The sequence below is a fragment of the Cinclus cinclus genome, chromosome 11 (assembly GCF_963662255.1).
Source record: "Cinclus cinclus chromosome 11, bCinCin1.1, whole genome shotgun sequence".
Taxonomy (NCBI): Eukaryota; Metazoa; Chordata; class Aves; order Passeriformes; family Cinclidae; genus Cinclus; species Cinclus cinclus.
The window spans coordinates 7,309,805-7,329,171 of NC_085056.1; the positions used below are offsets into that span (position 1 = coordinate 7,309,805).

The 19,367-nt window shown below is 47.3% G+C and overlaps 1 protein-coding gene across 1 annotated transcript in view; it reads right to left on the reverse strand.

Annotated features, from left to right (window-relative positions):
• The window catches only part of PLEKHG4 (pleckstrin homology and RhoGEF domain containing G4), an 81,320-nt gene that overhangs the window by 58,847 nt on the left and 3,106 nt on the right, over positions 1 to 19,367 (reverse strand). Inside the window, exons 2-3 of the mRNA XM_062499907.1 lie at positions 8,488 to 8,685; positions 460 to 2,554 (exon numbers count right to left, since the gene is read on the reverse strand). Of these exons, the coding sequence (XP_062355891.1) occupies positions 460 to 2,554; positions 8,488 to 8,685 (2,293 nt within the window). The remainder of the gene's footprint in view (positions 1 to 459; positions 2,555 to 8,487; positions 8,686 to 19,367) is intronic.

Below are 19,367 nucleotides of genomic sequence, written 5' to 3' on the forward strand. Positions count from 1 at the left end.
TCACGTTACACAGCTAGTGTTTTACTGTGGCATCCACTGCTGCTTCCTCTTGCCACAGCCATCTTCCTAAAGCCAGTTTTCAACTATGAAAGAGTTGTACAGTTAGACAAGTCGCTCCTTACACATTCTGCACATCATGAATGTAGCAGGTCACCAGCAATCAGATTAACTGAAATTAAAAGCTTCTTCCAGTGGAACTTTGTTCTGTACCAATGTAAATTTGCAAATAATTATTAAACAAAATACCAAAATAAACCCACCTGTGAAACGAAAGCTAATTTCATGCCACAAAAAATTACAATTTAATCACTTCCCAGTATTTTGTGCTATTACTCCAAAGCTTCCCAGATGTATTTATCAAATCCTGCCTGATAAGCAGTATTTAAGCAGTACTCCTTGAGGACTTTGCTTTTAATCCACATTACCAGCAACAACCACACAAATATCCAATGGCTGTACCTTTAGGAGCTGATGCCCCAGAAGCTGTCTCTGGCTGGGAGTGCAGAGTGGTAGGTTCTGTATGGCCCTCAGCAGGTCCTGAAGACAGTGGTCCACCCTCCAATTCCTCTTCAATGGATTCCAGTGTTTTTGAGGCTGTAGTCTTCAACCTTTCCCTGTAAGAAGAACTTTCCTGGTTCTCCACCTGTCCCTCCAGGCTCAGCACAGAGCTCTCTTCATTTTCACAGCCCTCGTTTTTCACCAGTCTTTGTGGTTCCCCAAACCTCCCTCCAGACCTTCGGGTTTTGGACAAACTTGAGTCTTCTTGTGCATCAGGAGCCAACAAGTCACTGTTATTTAGTTGTTCTGCCATCTGATTCCCCTCTGCTGACAGGGCAGTTTGGAGTAGTACAGCTTCTTCAGCCTTTTTATGCTCTTGCTCTTCACCATCTGACATGATTCCATCTGCTGGAGCTTTCACAGAACAGTGACTGTGACTAGTCTGATTTTCATTTACAGTCAACATCTCTTTAGACTCTTTCATTTCCTCTTGGCTGTCCCTTCTTCCCACCTCAAATTTGTCTACATTTCCTAGGTTCTCTTCTGGAGGATTTAATGGATAACTGGTATTTGTTTTGTTATTGCTGCAGCAAGCACTTACATCTGCCACATTCCCTGAAGGAGAGCCTCTCTCCCCACCCACATCTGAATTCTCAGGCAATGCAGTGACCTGCACTGGCTCAACACTTCCACTGACACCCTGGCAAGAGACATCAGAACCTTCCTTTATTGTGCAACATGGTTCCAAAGGTCCTAGGACAGATATAGAAGCATCCATCAGTGTCACCTCCTTTTGATCCTCAGTCAGTGGTTCTGTGTGTACTCCCAGCATCACTTCCTCTTTAGCAGCAGTAGCATCTAGAATCACTTCTGGGCCCTGCTCCGATGTTTCAACACCAGCATTTCCACTAAGTCCATCATTTTCTCCCTCCATGTTTCCAGGGACACCAGGCACTTGTGCTTTGCAGCAAACAGCATCTCCAGCACACACATCACTGCAGCTGCACGGTGCGTATTGCCAATCCAGTGAGTGTTCACTGTGAGTCTCCTGCTCTGCAGATGAATCTTCTGCATGGCAAGCAGGAGGCTCAATCACAGGAATGTTATCACCCATACCTCCAGGATCAACCAGTGGCAGCTGACCTTCTGGAGACTGTTCTCTATGTGCCATCACTTTGTTGCCTTCCAATGGAGTAACATTTTTGAAAACTTCTGTAGAAGTGCTCAGAGTGTCCATTTGACAGTGCTCCTTCTGCATAAGTGCTGACTGAATTAAGTTCTTGGAGTAGGTGCTGTCTTGTATGACAATAAACCTGTGCTTGCCTTTAGACTCATTCACTCGTGCCCTGGGCTGAGTTAGATAACTTAATGACCGTGACTGGGTTAAAGATCCTCTTTGTGGCACAAACCTGGGCAGTGAAACTTCTGCCAGCTCAACGTACTCCCCTTCCAGGTCACTTTCCAAGTTCTCTTGAGTCACAGGACTTGTAAAGACACCATTGAACAGAGCTTCCTTTAACTGTGGAGCTGTGTTGCTAATGACAGGGCTGTCTTGATTTGGGCTTAGTTCCTGTAGATACTGAGACCTCAGGTCTGGTGAACTGCACTCAGTATGGTCTGTGGGGAGGCACAAAATTGAACGTTCCTCTGTTATTTCTGGAGAGATGATATTGTTTTCAATTATTTTTGGTTTATTTATAAATTCAGGATTAACCACTTTATCCCAGGGGACACGAAATATTTTGTCATCAGTGGTTAGTAAACAATTTTCCAGTGCTATGCCCATCCGCTCTCCATTGAATGTACTCAACCATTCCAGAGTAAAAATAGAGGTATATGAAACTTCTGGAATCACCACTTCTTCTACATTATGCTTATCTTTTCCCAAACATTTCACTACAATTCGTGGAGGCTTCTTCAGAGAAGGGACCACCTGCAGGTAGAAGTCACCAGGCTTCAAGATTTGCCAGTCAATAGAAGCTAGCTGGATTACAATCTTCTCTTGAATACACAGGGGCCAGCCTGCATGGCGAAACAGCAATCCGCAGTACGGAGCCTATGGAGACAAGAGAAAGTGTTTTCAGCACCAGCAAAAGATCTCTCAGCTCAAGCTTTTCAATAAGAGAGATCAAGAAAACAGATGAATTTAGGGTCTCTGGTTATTGGTGCAGGCAAGTTTTTCACACTAAGATCTTCTCTTTAAAAAGCAGAAATAAGAAAAGCTACCAACACAAACCACCTATGCAGGACTGTGGGCACAGGCTACACTGCGAGGCTGCAACCTCACAGTGAAGGGAAGAAGACACTGCAAAGACAAAACAGGAGATACGAAGCAGCAAATGAGGAAAGCACAGCAGAGCCACAGACAAAGAAGGCAGCAAGTACCATCAGCAAGCTTCAAGGAGCCACACTTAACATACCAGCAATTTCCTCATACCCAAAACATAGCAGCACTCAGGGCATGCCTCAGACAAATCACACCCAAGTAAAAGAACTGAAGTTTCATGGCTGAACTGACTTGACTCAATTACTTACAGCTTTATCACAACTTCAAAAAATAATTTCAGTGCTTTGAACTTGGTTTTGTTTGGGTAAAATTTAAATTAAGGCAGGACATAAGCCATCAATTCCACAATTAGTTTCATATTTTTCTGTACGACAAGGCTTTAGATTCAATTAATTCAAGTATTTTGCCATATAGCAGAGAAACCAGAGAACTAAAAGGAACGTTTGGGATCCTCACACATCTTGAAACAACAGGTACTGGCATAAAGCAATTTCCTTCTTATGTTCATCAAGCCTTACCTTCAGTCCTGTCAGATTTCTAACTCTCCTTGCACCTGAAGCAAAGCTGCTCACAGGTTTGGAAACCCAAATCGTCCTTAAGATTCAGTTATTCCTCCTCCTCAACCCTGTATTTTCTGGATGTGTTCCCATTGCTTAGACTTATTAACCCATGTGACATGACCTTAGCATGTCTACCTTTATCATCTCCTCAGTGTGCCTGAAGTATCTCCTTTGTAATGCCCATTTATTTTTCTTAAAAACCATTTGTTCATTGTGCAAAGCATTCCAAAACACTGCCAACAATAGCACCAGCACTTCCCAAATGTGCTAGAAGCATCTCTTAAAGCTAAGATCTGACTTGTCTTCCAGTCATGCCCCCACAGTACCTACTGGTTTTTCTCTTCAAACTGATGAACTCCAGCTCACAAAAGAAGTTCTGCCTGCTACTTAGTGGAGGCACATTCTTGCCCTCTGAGTCCACCATTACAAAAATTTAAGTCCAAAGTTTTAGAGCTCATTTTATGCAATGCATTTATCACCCTCCTCTTCCAGGTTATTGTTTATGTGTCCCAGGCTGGTTTCACCACAAACATGTCATACATACTCTTACTTTTTATGCCAAGGTCATGGATGAGAAGCACTGCATGTTTCACGACTCCTGCCTCCAACTATTTTCCCTGCAGTACAAACACCCTCCCTTTCACCAGTTTGTAGCTATCTTGCAGTTCTTGCATAAACCTCAATCCTTCTGACACAGTAATTAATTTTCCATATGACTCCATAATAAATCCTTTATGGTAGAGATTAAACAATGAAACTTATCCCTCTAGAGAGAGCTGGTTTATTAAAAAGGCTGTTGTGACACTACCTGTCATGGAGCAAACCACATGAAAACATTATTCAGTTTTTCATGGGTCAGTTAATTCAGTCCTTGCTCAGTACATGATGTTGTAGGCTCAGCTTGTTCTCTGTATTCTGTTACTAGCCCTGACTTAACAGATTTAATAAAATCCCCGCTACCAGACATTCAGCATTATATGGTAACTTCTTCCATATTCCAGGATAGAGACCTGCCAGTCCTACTTCTTTGACACAGTCAAGTTCAGTCACAGCAATTTTACATCTGTTCACTTACTGCTACTACCCTACTGATGCACCTACACACTGTATCACTACAAAACTTTAGTTTTAATTTACTAGAAAGGTAATATCAATATGATCTTTCTATTCTAACTTTGACTCAGAGCAGACCAACCTTCCCTTCTTTCCCCTTTCTATTAAGTTGCAACCAACAAGCCCTATAACCTAACACACAATTGCTTGTACTTCCCTCAAAGGCACAGCTAAGCTGTGCAGTCTGATGTTCTCAGGCTAACCTGCGAGACACAGATGCCTCTAGCAGTAAGTTCCTTTCATCCACAGTACAGTTAAACTCAGCAAACCAAGACCACCTATTGCAGAAGTTTGTACAAGCTGCTCCTGGCTCCAGCAGGTCTTAGGCTAAATGTACTTCATGGACTTTTATATCAAGCTCAAGACTCACAAAGCACCTCAGTCAACAAAGTTTGTGGCTCCCACAAAAGTTCCCAAACCAAGTCTTTTGTACATGAATTTTAAACTAGAGCAATTTGCAGTTTTCCAGAAAAGACTACCATTGCTACCCCTCTTCTCCCATTAGAATATCTCCTAGAAGGTATATTAAGGCCAAGGGTCTCTACCAAGGGTACTTTCAGGGGAAGAAGAAGCAGACAAAGATCAGTTCCCAAGCTATTAATAGTTTATAGGACTGAAAAGTGAAAGACTCTATCATCAGCAGCATAAACATAAAGCTGAATTCCATCAGCACATACTTGATATAGAGATTCTGTTAAAATTTGGATGCAGAGTAACCCACTGGAGGGCCATTCATACATTAAGAAATTAAAAAAATCAGCCTCACTGCCTAGATGCTTGTCTGCCCACTGAGTCATAAGGAGAAAACTCAGCAATAAAATCACCAAAACCAAAATGCAGAATGCATTGAAGCTCCTGAAAAGCCCTACAAAGCCACAGTCTAAATGCATCAGGAGCCAGAGTAACATCCAAAGCAGGAATGCAAGTCCCGCAATAGCCTAAACATTACAGAGCTTTAGAACTTCAGAAGTGGAGCATCCTCATGCTGCTCCTGCTCCAAAACACACCTTCAAAGGGAAGATTATGTGAAAAGGCTTATTACAGTCCCTTTCACATCTCATTTTGAGGCTCAAGGATTTGCTTTTCTCGTGTTCAAACACTACCCAGCCAAACCAGGCTCATTAGAGGAGTGCTAGGAACACCCTCTACATCCAGTGGCTGCACCCAGGAATAAAGCTGCCTCTGAGGAGAGAGCTGGGCACCAATGACAAAAATGGCACAAAGGTGGAATCTTCTAGAGCTACAGGGATGGTTAAGCTGGAACAGACCATTTAAGTCAGGATGTTACCTCAAGGCCAGGTGCAAAACTTGGTTTTTAACTTTGTGCTAAGCAGAGACAGACCCCCTTGGAACACCCTTTCCAGTCCCTGAGGAATCACACACAGGCTGATGATTTTAACACACCCAGCTGAAGCCCATGAACTTTTCTAACACTTCATAAAGCCATTTAAACTTTTTTCACTGCAGAGGCTGACAACAGGTCTAGTGCTCTCAAGACTTTCTTACAGTAGTCATTCAGACATGAGTTAATTATTTTCCCTCTAGTGTGTTTAGGAAATGCTCACACAGATCATCTGACCTACAAACTAAGAAGTGTTAGTTTTGTTTAGACTTTCTAAAAGCCAGGCAAGACTTTCAAAAAGCAATTAGTAAGAAACAGCCCTCTGTGATTTCAGACTGTAAAGGTGAAGGTACATACAGTAAAGGTTTGGGGAAGAAAAGACCACAGCAAATTTTTAAAAATTCATGAATATTAAAGGATCAAACAAGCAGACTTTTAAATAAAACATGGAATAGCCTGCCAGCTCTAAAGAGGGTACAAGGTACATAGAGCTTCCCTCGATTTCCCTGTACTACCACTCTGGAAGTAAAAACCATCACAGCCAGCCAGAAAGGGTCACAACCACTAAGAACGGATATTGCTGACCACTCTCCCAAGCATTTCACACTTCACCAAAAGCCCCCAGTACCTAATGCTAAGCCCTGTGCAGCCCTACCTAAAGGTGGTTGCCCAACAAACCCCTCATCTTGTGGCTACTGGGCAGGCTAGGGAGTGCCAGGCAGGTCTCCAAGCACAGTTCATGTCTCTGCATCACCTCCCCAAATGGTGCTACACAAGTAGGACAGCCGCACCTTGCAGGTTTCCCCCCGCCACAGGACACCTCAGACACTTGCACGCCTCCACATCACCTGAGCCCACGCTCCAGGCCAGCCTGGAGTGGGTCACCAGCATCCTGAGCTCCTCCAGTGCCCATTGCCCTCATACTTCCCACATCAGGATCCCAAGCTCCCACTGCCGTCGCCTCTCTCCGTCCTCAGGATGCCCAGTCCCCACTGCCCTCATGTCTCCCTCCCCAGGACACCCAGTGCCCATCAGGCACCCAGCCTCATCCCTCCCTCCTCAGGACGCCCAGCTCCCACTGCCCTCACCTCTCCTTCCTCAGGACGCCCAACTCCCACTGCCCTCACCTCTCCCTCCTCAGGACGCCCAACTCCCACTGCCCTCACCTCTCCCTCCTCAGGACGCCCAACTCCCACTGCCCTCACACCTCTCACGGCCCAGCACCCCCTCGCCTCGTGCTCCACCGTCCCTCCAACAGCTCAACCGATGCCGCCCTGCCCGTCAAGGCGGCCCCGCGCTGCTATTGGCTGCTGCAGCGCCGCTGTCCCTCCCATTGGCTGCCGGCTGGCCGAGGCCCGCCCTGCCGCCACACCCGTGTCCCACCCGGGGCGGGGGAGCGCTCCTTCCCCAAGCCCTGCCCCAAGCCCTGTCCCGAACGCCTCCGCTCCGGGACAGCCGCGCTGTGGGCCCAGCTCACTGCTGCTTTCCTTCCCTCCCTTTCACCGCCTCACTTGCCCAAGGCAGTGCTGGCCGCTCGGAAGCTGCCGGGATCTCGAGGAGTGGGGAAATTGCTACCTTGGCTCCTTCAGAGAGGGCGGTGTTTTGAGGAAAGCTGTGAAACGTCTTGAAATAATTACCAGTTAGTACAAACGAAAAGCCTTTTGTTTCTTTAAAAGGGAAAAACACGCGATGCACCATAGAATTAGAAGCTCCAATTACAGATATTGATGGAATAACATCTATTCCAGTGTTCAGGCTGGGAGAGAGCAGCAAAGTCATGCACCACCTTGGATCCTACTCAACTCACAAAGACTGGCACCAAGCTGGAGGCTGGTGACAATACAGGGCGACGAACACTGCACCAAAACACACTTTCAACATGCCCGGCTCACATGGATCCATCCTATGTGATGAGTCTGTCCCCCTGGTATTTCACTTCCTTGAAACAAATGAGTAACTACTTCAGCCTCTATTCCATTCTTTTTCACCTCCTAGAAATTCCTTGCCCTCTACCACAAGGACTTGAATTAAAAGCCTGGCCACTCACCCCCTTTGCATTCAGAGACGAAAAGGTGAGAACAAACCCACATTTTAGGTTGTTTAGGTTGGTTGGGTTTTTTTCATCTTGCAGACTTCGAGCCAAGTTTTGTGATGGAGGTGTTTGACTCATCATTTCTAACATTTTAGACTCCCAACAGCAAAGCACGTTAGTCTTGGACTCGTTCTGGCAGTAAATGTAACGTGATTCCTCGGGGCTACTGGGCCTTGTGACCGTTCCAGCAACCATCAAAGGGGAGCTGGAGTTCTGGGAAAAACCCCGACTGGCAGCATTTTGCCCCGCACGTCATTCTGCCAGTGGCAGGAGCCCGACAGCTTCGTCCACGGGGCCAGGGAACAGCTGGGGTCAGAGGCCAACCCAGTCAGCCATATCTAGCAAACACTTCACTAAATCTCTTCCTGTAAATCCCTTAAGCCCTTGGTGTCCCTGATTATGGAAAGGGAGAACACTGCTCCACACCCGATCTCTGAAGGGTTAAGCTTCAACAACAATTTCTGAACTGTTTCCTAATTGTCTGCCTGCCCTCCCACCTAGGCTGCCATACATACTCAAGCGTTTTGCATACGAGAGCAGAAAGAAAACTCTCCAAGAGAGCCTTCACAGGCCTTAGAGAGCATGATGTACTCACACAGGCATCCTGCTGAATGCACTGCAGGATGTGCTTGGCTGGAATCAGGAAGTCTATGAGGTAGTGCAGTCCATCCCCACGGTACGTCTTCTCCACCACATCAAAAACTTGGCACAGAACAGTGGCTGCGGTAGCCTCAAATGGAGGGTAGAGTGCTGATAACGTACTCTGAATGCAGCCGTCCAGTGATTCCGAGTCCTACCGAGAGAGAAAGCGTTAGTGGTACCAGGGCACGGTTTGCCCAACACTCAGGAGCGCAGCCGTCTCCAAATGCAGGAGGAACGAAGATCAAAGGAGCCAAGTTCTGTCCTTTCTAGCTTCTTTTGGCACTAGGGATCACAGGTAAACACAAAAAAAAGCTCTCCCAAAACAGGAGTGGAGTGCTCGCAGAGCGCTGCGCACAGCGGCAAGAACTCCCAGCTTTTGCTTACGCAGCAAGTCCTTGTGCGTGTGCGGGGTGGGGCGGCTGTTAGACCAGACCACAGCACGTGAGCGCGTGAGAGCGAGACAGTAATGGGGTGGGAGCATCACCAGCCCAGTTTTGGGTATGCTCCTTGGTGGGCTAAGGGGAGTTGCAGCAGCAACTGAAGCTCCTCAGCCTCCTGCGCTCTGGAGTCCCAGTATAGGATAAAGTGCCAGAGCTGTTTGGTTCTGTGGAAAGCCATTCACCAGTGCAACTCCTCGTTATTCAAAGCTGTTTGCCTCTCATGAAAGGCTCCACTCCAGGAGCCAGGAATTTTCTGCAGTTTGAGGTGCCTCACACCAGGATTCACACAAAGCATGTGAACAGGGCTACCTGTGGTCCCTGAGCACACCCATTGATACCTAGGATGCCTGTTCAGGGGATCAGAGGCAATGGATTGCCTGTATCCACCTTCATTTGGGAGAACCTGCCAGCCAGAGCCTGCCCATAGTGTCAGGACCAATTCCAGTGCTGGAGGCCAAATTCTGAATTATTACATGGGTGTAAATCAAGAGAGCTTGCCAAAAAGTAACAATAAAAAAAATAAAAAGCTGTACATATCTGGAGAGAGGATCAGGATCACTCCTTTCTTTTCTATTTTAGAGGGGATCCCTTGGGCTAACTTACAGCCAGTGGGAGTAAGTTTTTCTACAAAACCAAATGAAAGTTTACTCAGGTGTCTGGCCAGAACCTCATCTGATCTAAATCCACCTCCTTTCACTAGAGACAAGAAAAGCACTTCAGCTGCTGACCCAGGAGCCCTACAGCCTCCTGTAGAACAGGAACAACTACATGGACATGCCTGAAAATACACTTCAGTCCGCAGCAAGACTGGGAGGGAAAGTTAAATAAAGCAGTGCCACAACAGCTTACACCACAACTGGGGAACAGTAGAACAAGGGGATCAAGAGGAAACAAATGGTTTCACTGCTTCCACTCCATGGCAGTACATCACTGCAGATGCCTGAGAAAGTTCAACAGTCTTAGAGCAAGCCTGGACTGACCTGCAGCCCAGCAGAGATGATGCTCCTCACACAAGCCTTCCCATTTTAACATCTTAACGATCTCCAAGTTCCTCCTTTAGAGGGTTGAGTGTTTAAGCACAATATAAACTCCTTGCTCTGATGCAAAGCCATTTTGTAGGACAGCCTGTGGGACTGCTCAGGAGAGGTGAGGATGCCCGGGTGATGCCTCCACAATTCCTGCCTGCAACGAGCTGGCAGAATTACAGTGACAGGCAAACCACACACTGCCTGTGGGACAGCACTTCTTCCTTACCTTTTCTGCTCTTTCTCCTGACGTCAGCAACAAGCAAGGCTAGATGGCAGCAGGCTCCTAAAGTGTCCACACCTTTTCTGAGAGACCAGTTGCCTCCTGCAATACTCAAGTCCAGTGCAACCAGATAAACAGAGGTTAAGGAGCTATTTTTTATACACAGAGAATCATAGATTATCCTCAGTTGGAATTCTTAATCCAATATTCTTAACCCAAGAATTCCAAAAGCAAGAGGCCTTTGTGCACACACTCAAGTGCTAAATTCTAGGGATGAACATTTAACCCTACTTCTAAATCGAATGAGAAGACTGTTTTAAACTATTTACTTCCCACTCAGAAAAATAATAACCTCTGGTGATACCAACCTGGCCCAGCAAGTGCCTGTGACCTTGTCAGATAAAACTGACATTCAAGCAGGTGCGTTCTCCTACCCCACCAGTCAGCTTCTTGGGCACTATCACTATCACAGTAGCACTGCTTCTGGCAGCATTTGACAACAATCTCCCTCTGACCCTCCACAGCCCACAAGTTCAAAATATCAGTCAAAACCAGCTGGGGTTGGTTCTGCACCCTCTTCTGTCTCCATGGCCTGTTTGAGCAAAATTCTTTCAGATATCAATCCCTCCCCAAAATAAATTTGTTAAGTTCACTGTTGCAAATAAAACAAAGCAGTCAAAATATTTGCACATGAGTCAGTGTATCGCTCTAAGGTTCTCACACCATTCCTGCTGCCTTAGCCTTCAGAAAACAATTATTAACATTGGCTCCTAATCAAAAATCCTTTATATGGTTAAAACAAACCAGGTCGTATTTAGTAAAATACAGGATAACCATAGCCTGTAGCAGTGCTAACTGCACTCTGAGCACAGAGGCTTTATCTCCCTCTGGCTAGATTACACCACAAAGCCATGATAGCTCTGTAGGTTTCTAAGGGATAGAGAGGAGGTTTCAACCACTACCTTTTGGTAGAAAGAGATGTTTGCACCAATCTATGCTAATTCTGCAGGAAAAGCCCCAAACTGGAAGTAGATTCCCACATCCCACTGTGCTGCTGATGGGATTTGAAACACCAGCATCTTTGGGAGGCTACAGAACACAGCAGCCTCTGTGTGCCACAGATGAACGTGGAACTGACACTGCTCTTCAGTGCTCCCACCCAGGAGGGTCACCCAGGAATAGCTCCTGACTGGATGGAGGGTGAAACATAGCAGTGCCTCAGAAGCCAAATTGAAAATACACAGGGTAGAACATGGAAGACCTTGGAGCCTCCAACAGCAACAGACTGTCCTTCAATTAGGGACTCATTAACCCAGCTCACAATCCTAGGGATGGGGCTGCTTATTTGCACTAATTAAGTTCTCAGATTGCAGAGGGGCTGGAGGAAAGCACCTCAGCCAGGACTGCAAGAGGCCTCATGGTCTGCTGTGGAATGCCAGAGCACAGATGGGCAGCCTCACACATCCAGCCTGCCAGCAGGGCCAGCTGCCATGCACGTGGAGGAGACAGGGTTTGTAGGCACAGGTAACTCATACAAACCAGAGGAAGGGATAGTGCCCTGTAGTCCTGAGGCTGATAAACCTGAAGTCTAGAGCCTATCTCACCTACATCATGGAGTCACAGAACGAGTAAGGTTGGAAGAGACCACTGGAGGTCATCTAGTCCAACCTCCCTGCTCCAGAGTGCCCTAGACCATTCTAGAAGCCACCCTAGACCACTGCAGGGTCCCCTAGAGCATGTTACTCCAGACACCTTTAGAATATCTCCAGAGAAGGAGGCTCCACAATCTTTGGGCAACTTGTTCCAGAGGTTCCATCCCTTATCTCAAACAGGCAATGTAACCCCCAGCAGGCATAAGGAGAAACTTTTGTGACCTGGTGTAAGTGAACTGTACCTGGAGAAAAGGAGAACAAGCTGAACCTAACAAGGATCCATGGAGTGGGCACTCCTTCCCCAGCACATTTCCACTACAACCAGCACACAGTGGTCCCCAAGAGCTGGCAGAGCCTGGCACAAGAGCCTGCTGAAAAAAAACAGCCTCCTTCAGGGACTGCAGGTTTCAAGCTTCCCTGCTTCCAACACTGTTGCCACATCCCTCTCACAAGAAAGGTCCTGAACATGTGCTCTTTTTCAGCTACTGGGTACAAACACCAACAGGAACATTTTCCAAGCAAGCCAGAGAGCATCTCCGCAAGCAAAAAGAGTATTGGGATTCAAATGATTCTTTGTCAATAGCACGGGAGGACCTATAAACTCCAGCTCACTGCCACCACTCCACCACACCTCCCAGAAGAGAAACATGCTTTTAAAATAACTCCTCTATAAATCAAGGCGCTAAATAAAGCCCAGGTTAAGGTCATGTCCGGCCAAACTGGCTTTCACTGCTGCTCAGCTGAGCCAGCTGCAGAGGCTGGAGCACAGGGAGGGAAGAGGAAAGACCACATGGGGACGGAATGGGCTCCATGGGATGGGCTCCATGGGCTGAGCCTTGTGACAGGAACAACCTAGCATGGTCCCAGGAGGCCAGAGAAGCAGTGAGAAACCAGGAGGACTTGACAACTGGCAGAGGGCTTTGGTCTGAACAGTGGGTGGGCAGGCTGCCCTCCCTCCCCTGCAGATCACAGGAGCCATGGATGCTGTGACAAATAAATCAATAAAGACTGTTGTGGCAAAGCTCTCTGCTGAGCCCTTAAAGCCCCACTCCATCACAAACTGCAGCAAGAGCCACGAGTCAATCAGAAATGAGGCTACGAGTGCCTGGGCAGAAGAGGAGCCCAGCAGTTGTTGCAGCCCTGCTCAGGGGACACATCTACTTCTCCTGGTGCAAGCAGCAGACACTGCAGGTTGGAAGACGAGCCTGTCATGAGGAGTAGCCAGGAGCTGGAGTAACCAGGAGCTTCTTGGGCTTTTCTAGATGTACTGACTGAATTTTCTGCCTACCTTTGTGGGCATGAAGAGAGCAATGTAGCAGTTTTAGCCACTGGGAACTCCTGTCATTCCACATTTCTTTCTTACTCAGGACTGAACTTCTTTGGGACCTAGTGCTCATCAATTAAGTCTGAACCCTGGAAAACCTCCTACAGGTTTGCAGAACAAAAAGTCAGCCTGCCTGGGGAGCAGAGAGGTCATCCCCAGGTCTACACACACTCTTCACACAGCATCAGAATATCTGTGCTCTTTTAGCAAGAGACAGCAACCCAAGTGGCTCAGGACAATGTAAATCAGTGCAGGGGAGGCCTGCACTGCACCTGGGACCACAAAGCCTTGGCAGCATTTTCCCTACAACTCACGCAAGCACTTTGCTCATTTTGCCTATAAAGTACTGAATCTTGGTCAAGGTGAACATGAAGAGACACAGATCTTCCCTGCTGACAGCCCAGATGTTGCCTGCAGAGTACTTAAAAAGATTGTTTTGGTGAGACCAGACTAACAGTTTGACTAACCCATGACTTACGGCAGACAACGCTCCTTTTCCAGCAAACTGGACTGGCCCATGTAACGCGCTGAGGATTCATTCCGTGACAGGAATTTAGTTAAAGAACCTACAGCTCTGCTTTCACAAACCTACACCCTCATTTGAGCTGCCAAAAAATGAAACTACATGTCCCAAAGTGCCCCAGTTAAATCTAGAGCTTGCCGCGGCTTGGCAGAGCAAGGAGCAGAGCTGGGCAGTGGAGCCGAGGCCGGCGAGGCTGCGAGCACAGCGAGCGGTGCCCGTGGTACGCCCAGCCCTGAGTCATCGAGCGTCTCGGCTCCCGCTCAACAGGGACACCTTGCCAGGAGCTCCCGCAACTTTGCCCTTCTTCTGCCGGCTGCCTGGAGCCCGGCCACGTCCTGCACGCACCCACTTTCTCCCCTCTTGCCCAGGTGCCAAGACACAGTGCAAAGGCAGGACAGGAGAGACCAGAGTCTGCAAAGGTGAGAAGAAATGACCCAACCCTCTCACACCCCAGACTGGAAAGTAGAAATAATAGCAAAACGCGGGAGAGGCAGAGCTCCAAGCAGCACAACACAGCGCCTGCCCATGGCTCCCAGCCAGCTTTGGGACTGAGGGAAAAGGAGCTCACAGCAGGCACTGAACAGGGCCGGGTTAGCTGGTCCCTCCAACAGCAAAGGCTGCTGGGCTGCACCACTTGGCTGGGGCTACTCAGCTCCTAGCTGACGTGAGAAACCTCATTTCCAGTAAAAACAGACCTCTGGGCTTTCCATGAAGCCTTTCCACTTTCTGACACAAAGCCGAAAGACAGACTGCTTTCCCTTTAAATAAAAGAGACAGTTCTGTGTTCAGAAAGATCTTTGGCTAAAAAAAAGGCTTGTTTTTCTGACAAAATTTGAGATTTCCCACTCCATTGCTGCAGAGAGGAGAACCCTCCCAGCCCCATTTCCTGATCTGCTCTAATCACAGCGGCAATGAGTTCAAGAGAGAAAAATCTTCCCAGAGTAAGTGCCAGCTCCCCCCTCTGCTGCTCACTGAGGCTCCGGGGGAGGCTGAGAAGAGGGCGCCTGCCTTCGGCACCCTGCCTTCCTCTGAATAAAATAATGTATTATTAAGTGGTGCAGCAGTAGAGGTAGGCATTCCCACTCCTGTAATTACACCACCTTCCTGTGAGATAACCAGGAACAGCTCTACCTGCTCTTCGGGCCATTGTTCTAGGTTTTTCAGGGAGAAAAGCACAGCACCCAGTTCTACTTGGGAGGCAAGTGTTTGCAGTCTCACCCAGGCCAGCTTTGCTGAAGGGTTGTACCTCCAAAAGCAAGCTGCTTTCTACATGCCCCCATGGCATCCTTGCAGAGGGCATGGCTGTAAGCTGGCTCAGCTCCCCTGCACTGAGGCAGGCAGGACTGCTCCACAGCCTGTGGATAAACCAGCTCCTACAGCTTTGAAGGGAGTGGTGCTCTGCAGACGGAGCTCAGAGAATCATTTCCAGATGCCTCCCTCTGTTCTTCCAGCCCTACTCTGTGTTGACGCGGCTGCGGCAGCCAAAGCAGCTCCTACTGGGCAGCACACAGGATTATCATTCCAGGCACTGCAGGAAAACAAGCGCTTGGAAGCGATTAACTCATGATCTCTCATTTAATTAAACAAAGGGAAAAATGATGTATTTGCTTTTCAGCTCTGAGGTCCCTGCTCTGCACATGTTGTAGATCTGGACGTGTGCAGCTGGGGGAAGGCAGGCCCAAAGCTGGGTGATTGCTCCAAACTCAGGCTTGGTTTGTTTTCACTCAAGGGGGCACACCCCAGGTTCCTTTGAAAGTGAAGCATGACCTCCTGCGAGCATTCTCTACACCAATGCTGTCCTTGTGCTGGAGCAAAAGGCAGAAATAGCAGACAGCAGAGGCAGCCTGGTTCAGGTACATCCCTGGCTCTGCACCACACTGCAGGTGGCCTAACACAGGCATTAGCATATGGCAACATGATGGGTCACCTGAGCCTGCTCCCCAGCCCAAGACCCCTGTTTACTTGGGTCTAATACAGCACCTTCCCCCTAACTCACCTTACTTCTCTCTACCCTTCAGGTTTTCATACTCCAGCTTTTCTGGTGACGAGATTGTAACTTTCTCCTTTGTCTGTGCAACATCCAACACATCAGAAGAGCTGCTGACAACTGCTGAAGATTAAAGAGGCCAAAGTGGGGGTGACCCACAATCCAAGAAAGTTGTCTTTCAGTCAGAGTGGGGAAAAACTGGGAAATTAAGGTAAGTGCTTCCTCACAGGGACGTGTCTTGCTCCGTAACAAGTTCTCAATGTACTGAGCAGGAGGTATGTCTTTTTTCCTTAGCAACAAATGAGCCCTGCTCTCAAAGACCGGTTACTTTTGATCAGAAATACATCAAGGAGATGATATAGGTGTTTAGAGGGCAGCTAAGAGAACAAATCAAAGCCCTGTCCTTAAACAGACATCTTCCAGCTGAAACAAGGGCCTGCAAGTGGATGAGAAGAGCTGTATATAAAACACCATCCTACAGCTGGACACCAGCTTATTTTGGTTTAGTTTAATCAAGAGATTAAGTCCTTAATCTGAAATAACTGTCTAAGCACAGATTTTTATTTTTTTTAATATCACTGGCATAGCTCTAACAATGCAATTAATTATACAAGTTGTACTCTGTGTTCTGCAAAGCTTTGAGTACTTTTAGAACAACATTCCCAGCTACAGACTCATGCTGGAAGAGAGTGAGTGCTGGCAGCCATGGTTTCACTGCCCATTGTTAGCCATGTGCACCTTTCCACCTCTTCAAGACTGCCTGGAGCTCTCCTCTTCACTCTTGCTGCCAGACTGCACAGGCTGCCCTGCCTTGGGCACCAACACTCTGCCTGTGGCACCGTATGCCACAGTCCAGCCAGAGACCTCCACATTCCAAGTGTCATGTTCCTACAACAGGCTCAGACAAGGCTTGCTAAATCCTGTTAGATATCACAGACAGAGCCAAGAATTTCACAGGCCACTTCTATACAAGTCCTGAGACATTGCAGCCGATTCCCTTTCTTTATAGGGCTCTTTCTACAAATGCACTAGAAAACTTTTTCTCTGCTATCGAACAAAAGAAATTGCTTGAGCTCATTCACCCTATTATTAGTGACAGCATTTGCTCTGCTCTCAACTTCAGGCATTGGCATCCATCTGGCAAACCAACCCAAGCAGCAGCATGTTGTGCCCCTTCTCATTTCTGCCTAATGGGTACCAACTAACAGGGCACTTCAGGCAGATGAAAGATTTCTTTATAACAGCTATAAAATACCCTAAGTAAACTCTTCACCAAACAGGTCAGCTCATTTTAACACCTTTTAGTCAGAGGCATTAGGCCATAGCCAGCCCCTTGTGTTCAGACACCCATATGGTGGCATCTTATAACAGATGGGCAGCCGCCTGTGCTCAAAAAGAAAATTATAATCCTTCATCAGGCCAGCTGATGAGTGCCAAAAACGATCTTCATGTGGTCAGTATTTACATTATTAGTTCTTTGCCCATGTTGCACACATTCTGGACTCATGTTCAGATCTCACCCCTTTCCTTTTGCAAGGTGCATGAGCTGCTGAACAGACGCCCATGGGAACTGGTGGATTCTCCATGTCTTGCAACCTTCATAACTGAGGGTGGATGCCACAGAAAAATTATCCTCTTTTAAAGAGCTCCCAGACTCCATATGGGAGATAGGTAACACTCTGCTGTGCCAATACCCCATAACAGATGAGCCATAGTTCCTTTTGGCCTTAAACACACTGTATTACCATGTGCTCATGAAATACAAGTCCTGCTATGTCAGAGGGGGACAGAAACTGCTCTGGAACAGAGCTTCAGTTCCAGGAGGGGAGTGCATAAAAAAGCAGTAAGTGTAGAAGGACCTTCCTTGGAGGAACACATCCCTGCACGCCATTGATAGGAGAAAGCATCAGATGCCTCTTAGGAAGAGGCTGTAAGGAAGGATGAGCCAGAAGGACAGAGCAGGCAGCTCAGAGATGTCCATGGTTATGTCAGCTCAGTCATGGGTCACTCCAAGAAGCATCAGTCTGTGCTGAAGACGGGAGAAGTGTTCCTGGTCAGAGGGACCAAAATTTGTTCCTAGACTCTCTGAGCTCACTGGGGAACAGACACATGTGTGCTCAAGTTCTCCTCCTGCCCTTAAGCAGTAAACCTGGGACAGATTCAGATGAAAACATTTCCCCTATATTTGGATACAGCACTAAATGCATGCCTCCCGGAAAGCTAAATAAATCAGTCATAAATCCAGGGCATTTCTTTCATTAAACTCCTGAGTTAGAAAGGGGTGAACACAGGCTTTTAAAGCTACTGCCTTTATAGATTTTTTTCTCCAAACAGAAAATAGTCTCACGTGTCCCATTATTTCCATACATATCAAAGGAGGGTGGAGATTTAACTAGCAATTTCTAAAAGATCTTTGTGCACAGAAGGGATGTATGCCAAAACGTGGGTGGTTATAAGCCCAAACACAAAGGAGAATACATCCACAGGCATTTTTCCCCTTGATCCATTAACGGGTCTGCATACCAGCCTCCTGAGCATATGAGAGGGACCTTGTTCAAAAGGTAAATGCATTCAGCAAGATGACAACAGGAAGCAAATAACCCACATCCTTTAACCATGTTGGAGGCTCAGCAATGCTGGGGTTTTGTTGGGAGGCACTGAGATTTTAGAAGCAGCCTCGGGGAAGATATCCTCCTGAAGGAACCTGCTCAGGAAGCCTCTGCCACACCTAACACAGGCTGCAAAGCTCAAGGTGGACACCTAGCTAAGGTCATCAGAACTCCAGCAGCTTTCCTTCTCTGCAGCATGCAAACCACCATCTGGCCACAGCAGTATGCCCCATTGCAGGTGACTATAAGGCCCCACAGAGACTCCCCTTTACCACATCCGTCAGTGTCCAGAAGGAGCACATGCAAGTCTTCTCTTCAGCTGAGCCGTTTGATTCCATTCAAATCAAAGGCTGGTTGCACCAGCTGGAGCAAGGGTTCAACATGGGCTTCCCAGGCTGATGGCATGATGGTAAATCTGAGCAGACAAAGACTTTCAGATTCATTCGGTGCTGCTTTGATCTTGGAAGTTTCAGCTTGGTGTCCAGTGATGCAAAAAATAGGATACATATGAAACCAGCACTTACCACAAGAAAGGCCCCATTTTTTGTTAATATTTTAATGAAAGACTAAGTCAGCCAACAGAGATGAGGCACTTGGTGTGGCAGAGAGGTATAAGCATGGTCAAACTTTCAGAACTAACAAGGGCATGTCCATTCACTTCTCTGAGCTGCAAACCAGGTACTATGAGTGGTACAAAAAACACAGAGCATCCCATGGCCAGAAGTGGGCAGCTTTACCCTGGCAAGCTCTCCTTGCTTTTTATTGCTCTTCACTCAGCAATATGTGGTCCCAGTGCTACTACTCACTCTTTCAGACCTTGGCAACACTGAGCTCTGCAGGACTGGAACAGGGGGTTCCAGCATGTGCAAACAGCCAAGAACAGGAACAAAAAGTGCTCTGGTATGAGCACCTACAGGTGGGTTCAGTTTATAGCTTCTGCAAGACACCTTGATTGTTTCAACAGAGATTTTTTTCAACACTTCAGTGCTAAAGGAACCTCTAACACCTGTGATGTGACTTCCATCCACACTCAGCACCAATGCTCAGGTA